Source organism: Xyrauchen texanus, chromosome 29 (assembly GCF_025860055.1).
Source record: "Xyrauchen texanus isolate HMW12.3.18 chromosome 29, RBS_HiC_50CHRs, whole genome shotgun sequence".
In the NCBI taxonomy this organism is placed as follows: Eukaryota; Metazoa; Chordata; class Actinopteri; order Cypriniformes; family Catostomidae; genus Xyrauchen; species Xyrauchen texanus.
This window is the reverse complement of record NC_068304.1, coordinates 11,899,829-11,917,571: the sequence shown is the minus strand read 5'-3', so window position 1 is coordinate 11,917,571 and position 17,743 is coordinate 11,899,829. Positions and strand designations below refer to the sequence as shown.

The window sequence follows — 17,743 nt, the reverse complement described above, 5'->3', positions numbered from 1 at the left end:
AGTGATATTTTGGATCAATCAAAATTCCAACTCCCTTAAAGATATTAATGAAATTAGTGTCCTGAGAAATCTCACCGGCCTCTGTGACAGCTGTAGACTTTGTAAGCAGCAAACATGGCTAATTCAATGGCTTAGTCACGTGAAAGCTTCAGAACCCCAAAACCACTTACAGCACCTTAATGTAAAGATGCCTGCATTCAGCATGCTGTGTATATGATTAGAGAAATGTTGTTTTTTTATTTGTATTTTATGTGATCAAACATTAATAGAGGGGGGATTGAAGGATTATGTGTATTTTAATTATCTCTAGTCTATATTGTTAGAGTTGTATCTGTGTCTGTAAAGGTGTGAACCTAAGTAGGCCAGACAGGGGTGGGCCAGAAGGGTGGCATCCCTAAAAGTAAACTTTTCCACCACTCTTGCCACCTCAACTCAGACCCACCCACATCCTGGAGAAGGTGCACAACAGCTTAATCCCCCCCCCCCCCACCCCCCCATCTGCTAAACATCACGCATACCTGATCTGCCCACAAATGCCAGCTGGAGATACACTTACTCAGAATTGCAGCCTCTAGTGTTAATTTATTTTACATAAAGTTAGAAATGCATAATTAATCTTTTAAAGAAATGAAATTGGATTGCTGCTGTAAATGCATATACTATGCTCAATTTATTCCAGTGCATGTGAATGTGCTGCTGATGTTATGGGCTATATTCGATTTTAGGTCAGGTATCTAGAGGTTTTCTAATCCCTGTCTCTGCTGTTGACCTGTATAAAAGGTTTTAATAGATTACTGGTGCAAAGTGAAAAAAAAAATCATAATAGCAGAGGTTTAAAAATGCATCCATATGAAAATAGTTCAACACAACAATTATGAAATATAAAAAAACTATTATAATGTCTATAATAATACTTTATGTGTTTCAGATTACATGCCCACTCCTGCAATAGACGCAGAGAGAATGACTGAAGAAACAAGCGAGTTTGTTTTATGCTATACCAAGTTAGAATTTCTTCATTATCCATAACTGCGAAGTGCATTTATACAATGGCATAGGTATCTTTTGCTCTTGCGTGATGCTGCATCTTTGCCATTATTGTAGTGTTTTTTCAAAACAAAAGAACAGTTTTGAGGTCACCTGATGCCATGCGAGGATCAGACGTGTGAACGGAGAGGTATGCGCACTTTGCTTGTTTTAAAAACAAATTGTGTCTTAAACTGGTGAGATTCGATACACCCTGTTCCATAACAGTTCCATGAAGTCAACATGTCAAAGAAATCAAAATCCTCGAGCTCTGGAGAAATTAAAAGACACTTTCTTGCTCAAGCTGATACCCAGACAGGGCCGCAGACCAGGGACTCAGTTTGGACGGTGTGGTGGGAGAAATTCTATCTCAACTGTTGAGCATGTCTGTAATGCTGGTGAAGGTCATGGCGAACTTGGAGGACCTTGCTGTAATACATCGATTGTTCACAGCGATGGAGACAAAATTCAAAATGTAAGAGTTGGTTACAAGAATCTGAGTCGTTGAGAAACGGATCGATTATGTGGAGTCATCGCAGAGGGGATTAGCTGCTAATCAGCTAGCGACCAAAGTAGATTTGGAATGCATTTGGGAAAATGTGGAAGCCCTTGAGAATCGTAATCGGTGAAACAATGTATGAATTGTTGGAATTCCTCAGCATGAAAAAGGCAGAGATATGGTAAAATTCCTAGACGAGCACCTAGATGGAAATCAAGCAAGCTCACAGGGTCCCGGTTCGGAGATCCGGGAAGGGAGAGGCCCTGATCAATTCTGGCTAACTCTGATAAAGTTTTACGCAAGGCGAGCAGTAAAGGAAGTCTTTCTTGGAAGAACCACAACATTTTCTTGATCCCAGACTTTGCAAATAGAGAATCTTGATCGATTCAAGGAATGCAAGAAACTCTTACATCAATGGAAGATCGCATTTGCACTGATTTTCTTTCTTCTGTTAAATGCAAATACAAATTTTAAAAGAATATTTCAAATCTGTAGGTCCTCACAATGCAAGTGAATGGTGACCAGAACTCAGAAGGTCCAAAAAGCAAATAAATGCAGCTTAAAAGTAATACATATGACTCCAGTGGTTAAATACATGTCTTCAGAAGTGATATGATAGGTGTGGGTAAGAAACAGATCAATATTTAAGTCATTTTTTAGCTGTAAATATACACTTTTACATTCTGTCACTGAGATCATATTTTCCCCATTCTGATGGTTGATGTGAACATTAACTGAAGCTGCTGACCCATATCTGTATATATATATATATATATATATATATATATATATATATATATATATATATATATACTACTTGGCTCTGGTTTTCACAAACTAAGCTCAAGTGGCTTTTAAATAGGTTACTGCGTCTTTAAATGGAGCTCTCGTCATGTCGGAAGTGTCGTCACAGGAAGAGTTTGCAGAAGTTTCAGTTTCCCTGCACCGTGTGTTTCTGCAATGGGTTTTCTGTAATCGAAGTTAAATTGTTTGTGCTGTAATGTCGTTGCTCTATGTGGATAAACTGAAGCGTCTGTATGAGCGCTATCAGGAGTATGTGAGGAAGAATCCCGCGGCCACGGCTCATCTCGAGAGCACAGTGCGCACGCTGAGTTACCTGATCGCAGGTGAGAGACTGTCAAAGTGAAAGTAAACAAACTCTGACACTTCATAAAAAGCATTGCAATTACTCACTATCTGCATAGGTCACATCAATATATGTATTTACTCTGGTACTGTGTTATAGTGTGCCGTTTGCTGTTTTATATTGTCTTCTGTAATTCATTTATTCAACATCAGGATTTTAGGTTAACGTTTGCATGATCGTGCTGGGCAACTGCAATGCCCCGCCACCAATTTTGCAATGGAAGGCATTATTTTTTACTCTTTTCAGTTACAGTTTGCTGTTACACATTACACTAAAAGCAAAACTGTAATAAGTCACTTGGTCCACTAATTTTGTGAGTATCTTTCCCAATACAGGTCGCTTCTCAGACTCTCATGAACTCTCAGAGTTGGGTAGGATTCTTTACTATGTTGATGCTTTATGTCGAAATAAACTTTTAAGCAGGTGTGATTGATGCTTAATGTGATATAGTACAAAAACAGTACATGTTCCTGGGTCAATATTCCTATCAACCAATCACTGACCTCTGATTTTAGGGTCAGGGCTGTGATTGGTTAAAAGACATGTTGGCCCAGGAACATGGAGTTAATCACAAAATATTGCCAGCTCATGCTGTCGTATAAATTCTGTTTGATCTTTGTGTTTCTCTCTCTTTCATTCGCAGTGTATTCAGCATCCAATTTGCTTGTGCTTCTGAACGATGGCATCTTAAGGAAGAATTTCTCTCGGACGATGCCTGTGGTAATGCATGTCCCAGACAGTCATCTTTACCACATATACTCGAATCCCTGTGTCTCTACATGTTAATTCAGTTCCTTAACAGTAATTTCTGTGTAGTCTCTCTCTGGTCTGTCATCAGTATGGGTGTCGTCAGTGTCCAAAACCACATTGTAAAAAGTAGTGCAAATGCTAGTATCCTGATGTGTCTTGGAAAGCAGTGAAGGACCACCTACCAATCCTATCATTCAAACGTTGCACTTGAACAAGGGTTTAGGTACAGTTTTAAAATAAAAAGCCATTCAATAGAACAAATTGTGATAAAGAAATATTCTGGGTTCAATACAATTTAATCTTAATCAACAGCATTTATGGCATAATGTTGATTACCACAAAAATGAATTTCGACTCGTCCCTCCTTTTCTTTAAAAATAGCAAAAATGGAGGTTACAGTGAGGCACTTACAAAGGAAGTTAATGTGGCCAATTTTTGGCGCGTTTAAAGGCAGAAATGTGAAACTTATAATTTTATAAAAGCACTCACATACATTTTTGTGTTAAAACGTGTGTATTGTTTGAGCTGTTAAGTTGTTTAAATCATCATTGGTGTGTGAATGTGTGTGTGTGAATGGGTGAATGAGATGCAGTGTAAAGCGCTTTGAATACCACTAAGTTTAAAAAGGCGCTCTATAATGCAGACCCATCGTTTTAGGGTTTACGGCGTAATGTCGCCATGGCAACTTAGTAGTAATATTGGATATGACTTTACTCAGAAAAGATTAGTAAGGGATTTTATCACACTAAAGTCATGTTTACGCACCTATGTCTCGTGACTATATTTTAACGTTTGTAGATTGGCTCCATTGACTTCCATTGTAAATGCCTCACTGACTATAATTTATTTATTTTTTTTAAAGAAAAGGAGGGATGAGTCAAAATTATTTTTATGGTAAACAATATTATTCCACAAATGCTGTCGATTGACCTTAACTTGGATTGAACCCAGAATATTCCTTTTAGGGTGCTTCGATACGTGATGGGTGTTCATGTTTTTTTATTTTATTTTTAAAAAGGGTATTATTCATGCATTCATTCACATACAGGTAGAAGACTTCACAGAATATCTTTGGTTCACCTGACATCAACATGCAGAGATGCATGTGAAGTTCAGTTAATACAGCTGCTCGACTAATATAACAAAGAGCAATTTGCTCAAAGTGTCACATTTGAAGTGTGATTAAATTGTAATTATATTTGCACTTTGTCAGTGTGCAGTAACATGCTGACATAGTGAGTGGTCTACTCTATGTAGTCATGAAATCAGAGACCCTTACCCCCAAATCCAATCACAAGTGGTCTTTTTGTTTTTACTGTATTGCTGATATTACAGTAACTGTACTGTGTTAAAACCTAATACTCATTTAAAGTATAATTAGAAAAAAGAGAGAAAAAAAGTGGTCACAGGAGACTCTTTTAATTCTGTATGCATGTAAATACCAGGTGTTAACTGTAGTGACCTGTCTCGGCTGACCACTTCTGATCGGATCGGTCTGATCTGATGGTAATACCAGCTGTAAACAAAGCCTGTGTATCTCTATCTTCCTTTCTTATAATTTGCAGCCCTCTTGCATAAGGCACTGCTAGACAGCATGTGCAGTTGGCATGGCAACCATCATAAAGTTTTCTAGGAATGAGAGTTTTCTATTGTGAAACTTTCGAAAAGCACAGTCTGTCTCTGCTTAAAGAGAAGATGACAGTGGAAAACTGAAACTGATGCAAGCTTTGTGGGTTTGGAGTCACAGCCCACCACTTTCCTTTGACTGCACAATTTCAGGGAGTTTATTTCCCAAGTCTTTTGCCCTAACCCTGTTTCAGGCCTCTCTGCAATAGTCTTGTAGTTATCCACCTCTAGCCCTGCTGATGACAGCCCTGTACCGCTCAAAACAGCTTTGAAATTGGCAGTGTGTGAAATTCGTCTGACCCCTTTAGACAAACACACTCATTATTGTGAGAAAGCACAGGCCACAGAACTCCATTTGTTTTAGTTTTTTTGTTTTTCCCCTTTATAGTTGTACTTGAGAGGCGTATTTATCTCTTCCGTTTACATTAAATGTGTTTATTTCAGTGCACAGCCAAAGACAGAGGCACTTTCAAAGCAGCTATAAACGTCAGCTCTCAGCCACTGGGACAGGAGGAATGAGTTTGCGTTTACAGCCCTGGGCACACAAACCATGACCTTAATAGATCTCCTCATTGGCCGCTTGAGTTTATATTGAGTTTGTGATAGTCCAGCTAACCCATTACCCTATGGAACAAGCAATTGGCAAAATACTGAGCATTTCTTTGCTTTGATCGGATTTTTATTTTCTCATGTGTGTTTAGTCTCTCTTTCAGCAGAGGCTGTTAACCTGGTTGTCGGTTCTGGAGTATGTGGAGGTTTTTACAGAGATGGGGGCCAACAAGCTGTGGGGTGAGGCTGGACGCTGGCTCGTCATTCTGCTTATTCAGATTGCCAAGTAAGCAGCTTGTTGCACAGGCAGGAACAGTATGCTTAAAGGAGTATTCCAGGTTCAATACAAGTTTAGCTCAATCGATGACATTTGTGGAATAATATTGTTTGCCACAAAAATGAATTTCGACTTGCCCCTCCTTTTCTTAAAAAAAGCAAAAATCTGGGTGACAGTGAGGCACTTAGAATGGAAGTGAATGGGGGCCAATCAGTTAACGTAAAAATACTCACTGTTTCAAAACCATAACCAAGTGGTAGAACAATATATCACAGATGCCGACAAATCAGCCGATATTCAGATTTTTGTAATTATCGCATCTGCCGATTTTATTAAAAAAAAATTCCTCTTGAGTGTGCCGAAAATCGCCTGCTTCCATGTGAAGCAACTGAGACATGTAAACAACCAGTCACAGTTCGTTTTGTTGTTACTTGCATCGTGTTACTACAATAATAGACCGGTGTGCAAAATGAAGTTTTAAACAACTTTACAGCTCAAGTAATCGTGGGTTTAACAGAAGAATTAATGTAAGTGCTTTTTTAAAATTATAAGCTTCACATTTCTGCCTTTAAACCCTCTAAATATTGGCCCCATTCACGTCCATTGTAAGTGCCTCACTGTAACCCAGATTTCTGCATTTTTTAAAGAAAAGGAGGGACGAGTTGAAATTCATTTTTTTGTGGTAATCAACATTATTCTTATAATCAACTATTTGAACCCAGAATATTCCTTTTAAAGGGATAAGACCCATAAAGGGTCTTTGTTAGTCTGCTTTAGATCAGGGGTTTTCAAACGTTTTGATACGAAGGACCCCCAAATTTGATGATCTCCTTGCGAGATATTTTATTTTTTAAATATTTTGTATTGTGACTGTATACATAAATATAACAGTATAAAACAGTAAGTGCTATACACACACATTTGTAGAAGTATTCAAAAAACAATCAATATTGTTTCAAAGTAGTTTTACTGAGAATAGTGATTTGCAACCCTTGTTTCTTACAAATACGTTTTATTATTTTCAAAATATATTCAATTAATTGCTGATTTATTTGTATTTCTGTTTTTATTTTGTACTATGGCTGTCAGTACAATAAAATAATCATAATTAATCAAATGATTTTAGAATTATGTCAAATAATGTGAACATTTTTACACTTTTTTTTTTGTAATCCCCCTAGCACCCCCTTGTGGAAAAACCCTGCTTTTGATCACAAGATTAATAGCAAAGTGGTACAAATGAAGTATAAATAAACTCTAGAGATTCTCATAATATTTGACTACTCTGACTGTTGTGAATATTGTCAAAAGCCTAAATTTCCTATTTCATTATCTGGCATTAATGACATAAAACATCTTTGGTTCTCACACGCCTTGTGAGCGATCACTATTAACATCAAACCTGGTGCCAGGTCCATGTTCGAGAGTGCAGATGAGATTTGACCGCTACATTGGAGGGAAACGACAACATAAGGGTAAACTTTCACTTTGATGCCGGGGCAGAAATGAACTTTTCTTAAAAGGGGTAATATTTGCCCAGGATTTGATTTTCAGGAGTGTTTTGTACCGCCTATATGGCATTTCTAATACCAAATGAAAAATATAAGGTGTTATCCTTACATATCAAATACTTACATTTAATCAATTAAAATAAATTCTTAATCTGAATAACTAGATTGAGACTTTATGACCTCTTACCCATAAAATTAAATCATTGTCAACATACACAATATATATGCCTAAATAGGGGAATTCATTATGGGGCTTTTTTCTCCACTATATTTTGAATTTCGTGAGACTTTTTGTCGGTTACAGTAGAATTTTTGTGTCGAGCCCCCTATAGTTTGTTTGATGTCATAATGCGATCATTATAACAGTCTTCATTTCTGTGTCCTCATTCTGTCTTTGCCTTCCCTTTTGAGCTGCTTTTCTCCAATCTTTCCTGTGTTTTCAGAGCGATCCTGCGCTGTCTCCTGCTTTTCTGGTACAAATCAGGCATTCAGACATCACCGCCTATAATTCCTCTGGAAAGAGATACACAGCTCTGTAGTGGAGGTGAGAGGTCATGTATGTTTGACCTCAAAAGAACTACATGTTGACTTTCCCTTGATGTTATTCTCCCTGCATGTGATGTATCATTTAGTAGAAGCATAATAATTAAAAGTGAAGTGTGTTTTCTGTGCCTCTAGTGGCAGCAAATGGAATTGCAAAAAGAACTGGAAAATTAACGTTTGTCGTACTTTGACTGTTGACTTGACAAAGCCTGGCCTTTCTTGAGGTTGGATGAATGGATGGATGGATGGATGTATTGCTCATACACTGATCTCCCTCTACAGAGAATAACACAGAAGAGGAGGAGGACACAACTTTTGTAGGGCAGCGTTCAGGGAGAGTGGTACGACCACTGGGAAACGGTAAGACCTGACAATGTCTGTCATCCTTTAACCCAATTTACGAATTTATTGTAGCTACACAGGAGTCTGAAACGAATGTGTTTCTGCGTTGTAGTGTTCAGCTCTTCTCTAACAAGTTAAAGGAATAGTTCAACCTGAAACGAACATTTTGTAATTATGCTGTCTCATAAAAAAAAAGGGAAAAAAAATATTTTCTTTTCCTCAGCTCCGTCATTACAGTCTCGTCTTTGGGGTCTCCCTTGGAAAAATAAAATAAGCAGGAACCGGGAAGAGCAGCTCCACTCAAGCCCCACCCCTCTGGGTCTGCAGGAAACAATCGCAGAGTCCCTGTACATTGCACGACCTCTCGTTCATTGTATCCTTCCTGTTATTTTACGCTTGTGATCATTCTCACAACAGTCAGTATAGTCCAATATCAGCAGAGGAGATCTAAAGTTCTTAATTTACATTTATGCATTTGGCAGACGCTTTTATCTAAAGCCATGTTCTTGGCATTGTTAGCGCCATGCTCCACCAGTGTAGCTGCAGAAACATTTTTGGCACTTTGACATTAATGTTGTGATCAAAAACTGAATAATAGTAGTGTTTGATAAGGCAAACAAAGCTATTACTATTGGTCATACTTAGGATTAGTTATTTTTTAAAAAAACATCTAAGTATTAAGCTTCTGCCCACAACTCGTCCTGCACTGATTGTGCTACGGACAATCAGGGCGATCAGACTCACGGCTGGCAGATGAAGAATTGGACGAAAAAAATCCCATAGATTTAAACATAAAAAGAGACCCGAGATATATTTATGGATCAGAATATCATAGGGACTTGGGGGTGGGCTCTTTAGACTTGTAAGCAACCACCCAGACCACTATAACAGTTTCTGAGTAACAGTAACCTCATAAAAGCTCTTTTATTCTACATGGGGCAGGGGGCTGCCATTTTAGAATCCCATGACCAGCTGAATAGTACTTGCTTAATCTCAGTAATCGCCCTGTTATTGGACACTTTCATTCATGGATTAAATTAATCCAGGCACACTGTGCATAGTGAATTTCTTCAATGACATCTGTTACTGAAAATGACTGTTTGAATGATGCAGCATCCACACCAATAGGTGTCACTGTAAGTCACTTCGACATATTTAAAAAAAAAAAAATAAGTGAGTCCACCTTTAATATGTGCATATTTAAATAATTAAAATACATTTTGACTAAACAATTTCTTGAAAGTTCTTTGAGACCAAGTATAAAGTTATTATATTGGTGATTATATTTTAATGTTTGTTTTAATGTATCATGATTAATCGCGACTAATCACAGAAAACTGTGTGATTAATTATTCACAGCCCTAAAGCTCTGTCAGCTCTGAGGTTGTTTGTTAATGTATACGCTTTTGCTGAAGCCATCAGGATGCATTTTTCGACGTAAAAAAAGTGTGAAAAAGTTTAGTGGATTATGGTGAAGAACTACACTTCCCATGATCCTTGGGGGGAAAATTACTGATCAGATGCACTTTCCCTACACTCTCAAAATATGAATACATTAGTATATGTACTGTATCTGAATATTTTGCAATATACTTTATATTGTTTCTATTCTTACAATCATCTACTCAAAATAAGTAGTCATATATTTTTCCATTGTTTTCAATTAGATTAAGTAATTAGCAGAGCTTCTTGGGATTGTAGTTTATTTCGCTAACGTGCATGCAGATTAGCTATACAAGCTGGGAAAATGTAGTGTTTTAGCATAATATGAGGTAAAGAATCACAATTTACGATACCAGCGTTGTCAGATTTTATTGATCTGATAACCCATAGGTGCAATTAATCTTAATGTGACATGTTTTGTTTATTCATTGTCATTATTTTATTTATATAAGATTTTTGTATTATATTTAATTTTTATATTTTATTATATTATATTTTAATGTATTATTATACTTTATAATAATAATATTGTATAAATAATTATTATATTTATAAATTACTTCCCTTCCTATTCATTTAGTTGGATGATTGTATTAATAGTTACTTTTTCACTTGTTGCTGCTTGAATAAACTGAGGGGAACACACGGTCTCCCATGAGGGCAAGAGATGAAAGGAAAACAGAGAAAGAGTGCATGTTTCTGGACTACAGGTGCTGCTATTGTTAATGCCGTTTATTCGGGAGATATTTAATAAAGAAGTTTGAATAACACCAGATCTTGTAACTCACGCTATTACTAAGATGCTTATGCTCGGCAGAGACTGAGAAGCTGCCGCCTTCAATGATAATTAGGACCGTTTCACAGCTTGCTCTGTTTTCCGTTTGCCTTGTCGCGTGCGAAACGCCACATTAACGGCACTATACTCAAAATGTTCATATTCGCCATATCTCTCCTACTGCATGGTTCTTAACTATCAAGTTTGTTGTCTTACAACACTATGCCAGTATTCCCCACACTCCGAGATGCCGTAACAGCGTAAAGGAGCCACGTGTCTTTTGCAACATGAGCGATCAGCCAATCACAGATTGAGTCATAGGATGTGAATAACGGCCGATACCGATTGGTGGCCGATCGATCGGAGCATCCCTAGTAAGCTTTCATAGTATCGGTTAGAGACTCACCTTGCTGATGTTGATGAAATTGTTTAAATGTTGCATCCTCCTTAACATAACTAAGTGGCCAGTCTTAGGATTTGTGTAAAACATTCCTGGAAACCGTGGATCATCTCTGGCCTCTTAGAAATAACCAGGTACTGAGAGCATCTTCATATCTCTCTCTCTCTGTTGCTATCTTTCTTAGTCTCTCTGTGAATATTTAAGTTCAAATTGATTATATGTTTTCTGTCCAGTTTCAGTTTGTTAAGCGACACGAAGACATTGAACCGCAGAGAGCGTGCTGAGATGAGGAGACGCGCCTTCCTTCTCCTCTACTACCTGCTCCGCTCTCCCTTTTATGACCGATACTCTGAGTCAGTGTCACCTGTTTATGTCTTTAATTCCATGTTTATCAGTAATGTCCTTATGTCTGCCCATTGCTTCAACGCGGTGTTAGAATGTGGTGTTATAACACTGTTTATAACACATGTTAAACTTTGCCGTTTTACTCGTCCTGCAGTGTTTGTGTTACATACAGGAATGACACTTCAAATTGTGCACACCTTGTAGAAGAGGTGTGCTATTACTTTTCTAAGCGGTCAGACTCATATTGAAGGAGGGACCTATACCATATAGGGACCTGAATAATATACAGACTTAGCGGTGGGGTCTTTTAAATTGAGCCAGTGGTTAACCACCAAGGTTCCACAGCAACGGCATAGCATCATGCTAAAAAAAAACACTAGCAACTGCATTTTCTGTGCATTTAAAGCTTTTTATGCCATGGTCTAATGTCTCATGTACACCCATAGGACAAAGATCCTCTTCCTGCTGCGCTTCTTGGCAGATTATGTTCCTGGAGTCGGTTTGGTCGCACGTAAGTGGCGTATCCATCTCACCCAACGGATGTTCAGTGCTGTCACACTAAAAGCTTTGAAAAAACCTCTATATATGCTGACTGCATTTATTTTCCTGTCCTCTCAGGTCCACTGATGGACTACTTGCCCATTTGGCAGAAGATCTATTTTTATAACTGGGGTTGACGTCAAAGTGAAACATTCACAGGTCAACACACCCAAACTGTTTTCAACAACTTGCTGGATGCTTCAACTACACAATAACTAAAATCACACATGTGCCAGAACATTACAACTTTAATCAAGGAGTTTTAAGGTTAATAAGGAAGAGATACAGTGCTGGCATCGTTTTATGCATTGAGACATTTTCAGACACATTGTTTACACTGATGTTGAATGACTTATAAGCCACACTGGAAACCCAATCATATATGCCTCAGTCAACACGAATGCCTTCTCATTAAGATGATGATATCCAGGGAATGGTTTTAATGTACAGAATAATTGACTGGCTGAGATGAAGTTAGTTAGACAGCTGTTTCTTTGTTTTATTTTTGTTTTCCTTCAGTTTGTCTACAGAGTTTCTGCTACAGTTTTGAAGTTTAATCTTTTAAATATAGATGCATATTCTAATTAAAATCTTTATTATCCACTAAGTCAAAAGGTTCCCCCATGTTTTACAGGGCTTATGAGACTCCTATCTAAACCAGCATTAAAGGGATAGTTTCATCCAAAAATGAAAATTCTCTCATTTACTCATCCTGATGATATCCCAGCTGTGTATGACTTTCTTCGTTCAGCAGAACACGTCTGAAGAAAAATATCTTAGCTCAGTAGGTCCTTAAAATGCAAGTGGATGGTGATCCAACTTTTGAAGCTCCAAAAAGAACAGACAGTCAGTATAAACGTTATCCATACGACTCCAGCGGTTAAATTAATGTATTTTCAAGATAAATGATTGCTTTTGGTGTGAAAAGGATAAATATTTAAGTAATTTTTAACTATAAAGCATTGTTTCTGGTCAGCAGCGTTATGCACGCGTGAGATAATCACGTTGGCATGCGAGACATGCGAGAACCGACACATGTACGTCACACCTGTAAGAGCAGCGCTGTTTACAACTGAGTAGGAGGAACTCTTTACAGAAGCTTTGTTGGTTTTGGTTTAGATCTGTATTTTTATCTGTTTGTTTACTCACAATGGTGCATTAGTGTGCTAATTCTGGATGTCTCAACTGGGTGGAGAACGTGAGATTACGTCCTTAACATGCCAATGCGAATGTGTCACATGAGAGACCACGTGAGCTCAGCTCTCCCGTGAACGCACATTCTGCTGCTGACCAGAAGCGATGATTAATGGTTAAAAAGTACTTAAATATTGATCTATTTCTCACCAATCGTGTCCCTTTATAAGACATTAATTTAACCGCTGGAGTCGTATCGATGATGTTTATGCTGAGTGTCTGATCACCATCCACCTGCTTTTTAAGGACCTTCTGAGCAGAGATATTTTTCTTCAAATGTGTTCTGGTGAACAAAGAAAGTCATACACACCTGCGATATCATCAGGATGAGTAAATAAGAATTAAGCATTCAAGAATTTTTAAAACATGTATGCTTTTATTTATTTTTTCAGTAGAACATAAAAGTATAATTATTTTGAGACTGGTGTCTCTGCAGAACAAAAATGGGAATTTTCCAATCAGTGGGATAGGTTTTTTCCAACTGCTTTATTCAGTTTGCCTACTTCATAGAGATTCCATACTTTCATTGGATGGTTAAAAAATGCCCATTCTGGTTTGGAAATTGACCAATTTTGTTTTGCAGAGACCTATACTTTTTTTTAACAATAATTATGTAGTTCTTGCCATAAAATGATAATGACCAGGAGCGGTCAAACTCCACACGGAGAAAATCACCATAAACTAGTTGTGATTACCAGTCATAAATATTGACAGAATATTCAATTTTGGATGAACTACCCTTTAATAATGAGATGATTTTTCACTGTGTGAAACACTCATTGAAGTCTCTGTTTGAAAACCTATCCTTATTTTGCTTGAGAGACCTAAAGCAACAAAAAAGCATCACTGTTTTGAAATGCTGAAAGCATGAAATGGATAATTAGTTTTGTATATACTGTATTCATGTGATACATCTGTCAATAAGAGAATGCAGAACGAAAATGAGCTACTCATGCATTCATTGCGCCATGGTCTATGACTCAAAGTCAGCTTTTCAAATCAATTTGTGAATTAAACATAAGTGTTTGTACTCTCTTGTTTCTTGGACTCACGCCCTCACTGTGCTCTTGTGTACACTCGTGAAGAAACACACTGGACTGAAGAATCAGCAGTGCTGAAGATGACAAACTGCTTGTTGAAGGAAGACAAATAATCCTCATGGTACTCAGAGTTAGGAATAGCCAAGCTATCCATTATACATCCCTGTGGGTTTGAAAACAAGATATCTCTCTTGAATTGTGCCCCTGGACATTCACAAGCTCTCCCTTGTACAATATATATCCTTCACTTTATTTCTTTATGAATATAGGCCTATATTGTGTGATTTACTTCATTTACCCGGGATTTTATTATGTTGCATGTACACGTAATCTGTCTAGCCGGAGTATAGGGCAATTAGAATATTACATTCTAAAGCCTTTTCACCACCAACAAATTACCTTTCTTGTTTGGAAGGGATCAATATCGAAATCAATTTAAACCCAATTAAACCTTTATAGAGTTCGTTAATCATGGCTAGAATTGATTTCCTGATCAAATGTATTTGCTCTTGCGGTGTTCCTTATAAATTATTTTACTGACACAAATGAATATATGTAGAGTAACACATAAATTTGTCAGGCATTCAATACTGGAATATTACAGATAAATTGCTGAATGGACCAAAACAAATCATAAATTTATGAACTGTTTATTTATTTATGATATCATACTAATGTTCATCTGTATTGTTATTATTAGGGGGCCAAGCGCTGAAAGTGCTGGAACCCTTTTGTATCTGTACTGATTTTCTCTTTTTCTGCCCTAAAATTGTCTTGGAGACACCAAACTTAGCAGGATTGTCTCAATTCCCCCCCACTACTTAACACATAAACACACCCATCTGACTAAACATGGCACTATAATAAACACTTGAAGTTTTGGCAAATTTTTTTGCAACCGTAAGGGCTCAAATAAAAATTCTCCAATTTCATTTCCGTCCATAATTTTGAATAAATTGATCTATTTAGAATTTTTTGAAAAACCTAATTTTTTACTCATTTTGAAAATACACATGTACAATTGTAAGACCTAACTGGTGCTTGGGCCCTGATTATTGTCACTTGTGGCAATATTTATCATTTTGTTATTATTATAAAATACTGTTCAAAAATAAAATATATAAATTCATTTTTTTGTTTTAGATAATATATATATATCTGTCTGTCTGTCTGTCTCCAATCTCCAATTCCTCTAGCTTTCTTTCTTTTTACTTTCTTTCTGTACAAAACTTTTGAAATACAGAAATAAAGATTATTTGGCAGAAATAACTTTGAAATACAGAAATAACTATTCTCATACAACACATTAATAATAGAAACAGACATTTATAAATATATGCTTTTATTTGTATTTATATTGTATTATTATTGTTGTTTATGTTTTGTTCATAATTTATTGATTTATAATATTTGCAAACAATCCTGTGTCTTATTGCCATCCCTAAAACTATAACACTACATATATAATTAATGTATGCTTATACAGTATCTTTATTTATACAGTATTATTATTATTATTTTTGTTGTTGTTTCTATTGTTATATTAATTTAATATATTGTATTAATTCATACAATTAGCTAATCTGACATAATGTTTCAAGCTTTATCATGCCTAAAACTGTAACACTGCTGTCTGGCAAACACTGGCTTACAGTGCATTCAGAAAGTATTCAGACCCCTTCATTTATTTTATTTTTTTCACATTTTGATATATTGCAGCCTTATACTAAAAAAGAAATGTAATACTTTAAATCAATTTGTTCCTCACTCCATACTCCATAATAAAAAGCAAAAAACAGATTTTTCATAATTTTGTAAATTAAAAAGTTTTCAGACCTTTAACTCAGTAGTTGAAGCACATTTGGCAGCGATTACAGCCTCAAGTCTTTTATGATGCGACAGTCTTTGCACACCTGGATTTGGTGATTTTCTGCCATTCTTCTCTGCAGGTCCTCTCAAGCTCTGTTAGGTTGGATGGAGACTGTCAGTGGACACACATTTTCAGATCTCTCCAGAAATGTTCGATTGGGTTCAAGTCTGGGCTCTGGCTAGGCCACTCAAGGACATTCACAGAGTTGTCCCTAAGCCCCTCTTGCATTGTCTTAGCTGTGTGCTTAGGGTCATTGTCCTGTTGGAAGGTGAACCTTCGGACCAGTCTGAGGTCCTGAGCGCTCTGGACCAGGTTTTCAATAAGGATGTCTCTGTACATTGCTGCATTCAGCTTTCCTTCATCCCTGACCAGTCCCCCAGCCCCTGCCTCTGAAAACTCCCCCACAGAATGATGCTTCACCATTGGGATAGTATTGGCCAGGTGATGAGCAGTGCCTGGTTTCCTCCAGACATGACACTTGGAATTGAGGACAAACAGTTCAATCTTCATTTCATCAGACCAGAGAATCTTGTTTCTCACAGTCTGAGAGTCCTTTAGGTGCTTTTTTGCAAATTCCAAGTGGGCTTTCATGTGTCATGCACTGAGGAGAGTCTTCTGTCTGTCCACTCTGCCATAAAGCCCAGATCAGTGGAGTGTTGCAGTGATGGTTGTCCTTCTGCAAGTTTCTCCCATCTCCACACATGATCTCTGGAGCTCAACCAGATTGACAGTCGGGTGCTTGCTCAACTCTCTTACCAAGGCCCTTCTCCTCGATCGCTCAGTTTGGCTGGGCGGCCAGCTCTAAGAAGAATCCTGGTTGTTACAAACTTCTTCCATTTAAGAATAATGGAGGCCACTGTGCTCTTGGGAAACTTCAGTGCAGCTGAAATGTTTTTGTTTCCTTTCCCGGATCTGTGCCTTGACACAATCCTGTCTCTGAGCTCTGCAGGCAGTTCCTTTGACCTCATTTATGTAATGCTGGTGTTGGTGAGGACTGAAATCCTGAAAGGCAACCGAAGATTTGCTCCAGCACTTCAGCAGACACCTTTTATTCAGCCACACCTCAACTCATTGGCTGAGAGAGATTACAACGTGTTTTGTCGGAGACGGTACATGCGTGCATTAACGTAACTGACATGGTAAATATATTACATTTATCATTTCATTAGAAAGTGTCACTTTTTATCCCATGGGGCGTTTAATGTCACTGTGCTGTTATGAATAGCCTGTAACTTTGTGTTGACGTTATCTGGGGGAAACATAATTTCCATCAGATAGTTTTTTCTGTTCAGAGCAGTAAAGATACTTGCTATGCTAAAATGAGTTTGTCGAGTCAAGAACAACAAATGTACTTTTTACTTGTTATCTACTTGTTTACTTTAACAGCTGACAAAAGCTAAAACAATCATTTTGCATCATTATTTAATATGTTAATTTAATGAAGAACAGAAAATAGGAATATAAATAGGAAAATGAAATCAGAAGGTCTAGTTTTGTGGTGGGTCAGTCATTGTGGTATCTGCTGATTATGCGGTTCATCCTGTCTGTCATTCCAGCACAAAGACTTCATGCTGTTTCAGTCTGACGCAAACACCAACGGAAATCAAAGAACACTCTCAGTGAAGTCTGCATAAAGCTTTATAAAGGTAAACGTAATGAACATCAATGCTATCATTATGCATTAACCATTACAGTGGGTACGGAAAGTATTCAGACCCCCTTAAATTTTTCACTCTTTGTTATATTGCAGCCATTTGCTAAAATCATTTAAGTTCATTTTTTGTCCTCATTATTGTACACACAGCACCCCATATTGACAGAAAAACACAGAATTGTTGACATTTTTGCACATTTATTAAAAAAGAA

General features: G+C 37.3%; 1 protein-coding gene across 1 annotated transcript; it reads left to right on the top strand.

Moving 5' to 3' along the window:
• Window positions 1-2,447: 2,447 nt before the first annotated feature.
• LOC127623124 (peroxisomal membrane protein PEX16) lies at window positions 2,448-12,531 on the top strand. Its single transcript, XM_052097386.1, has 11 exons — window positions 2,448-2,652; window positions 3,008-3,043; window positions 3,316-3,392; window positions 5,750-5,883; window positions 7,829-7,929; window positions 8,211-8,288; window positions 8,494-8,643; window positions 10,950-11,022; window positions 11,122-11,241; window positions 11,680-11,744; window positions 11,852-12,531. The coding sequence occupies exons 1-11, from the start codon at window positions 2,526-2,528 to the stop codon at window positions 11,908-11,910; spliced, it is 1,020 nt and encodes a 339-aa protein (XP_051953346.1). The 5' UTR covers window positions 2,448-2,525; the 3' UTR covers window positions 11,911-12,531.
• The last annotated feature ends 5,212 nt before the right edge of the window (window positions 12,532-17,743 follow it).

Coding starts and splice junctions, on each gene's coding strand:
- LOC127623124 (XM_052097386.1), top strand. CDS start 2,526: ATGTCGTTGCTCTATGTGGATAAACTGAAGCGTCTGTATGAGCGCTAT. Junction 3,044..3,315: donor TCATGAACTCTCAGAGTTGG/GTAGGATTCTTT, acceptor TTTCATTCGCAG/TGTATTCAGCATCCAATTTG. Junction 11,023..11,121: donor GGCCTCTTAGAAATAACCAG/GTACTGAGAGCA, acceptor TTTTCTGTCCAG/TTTCAGTTTGTTAAGCGACA.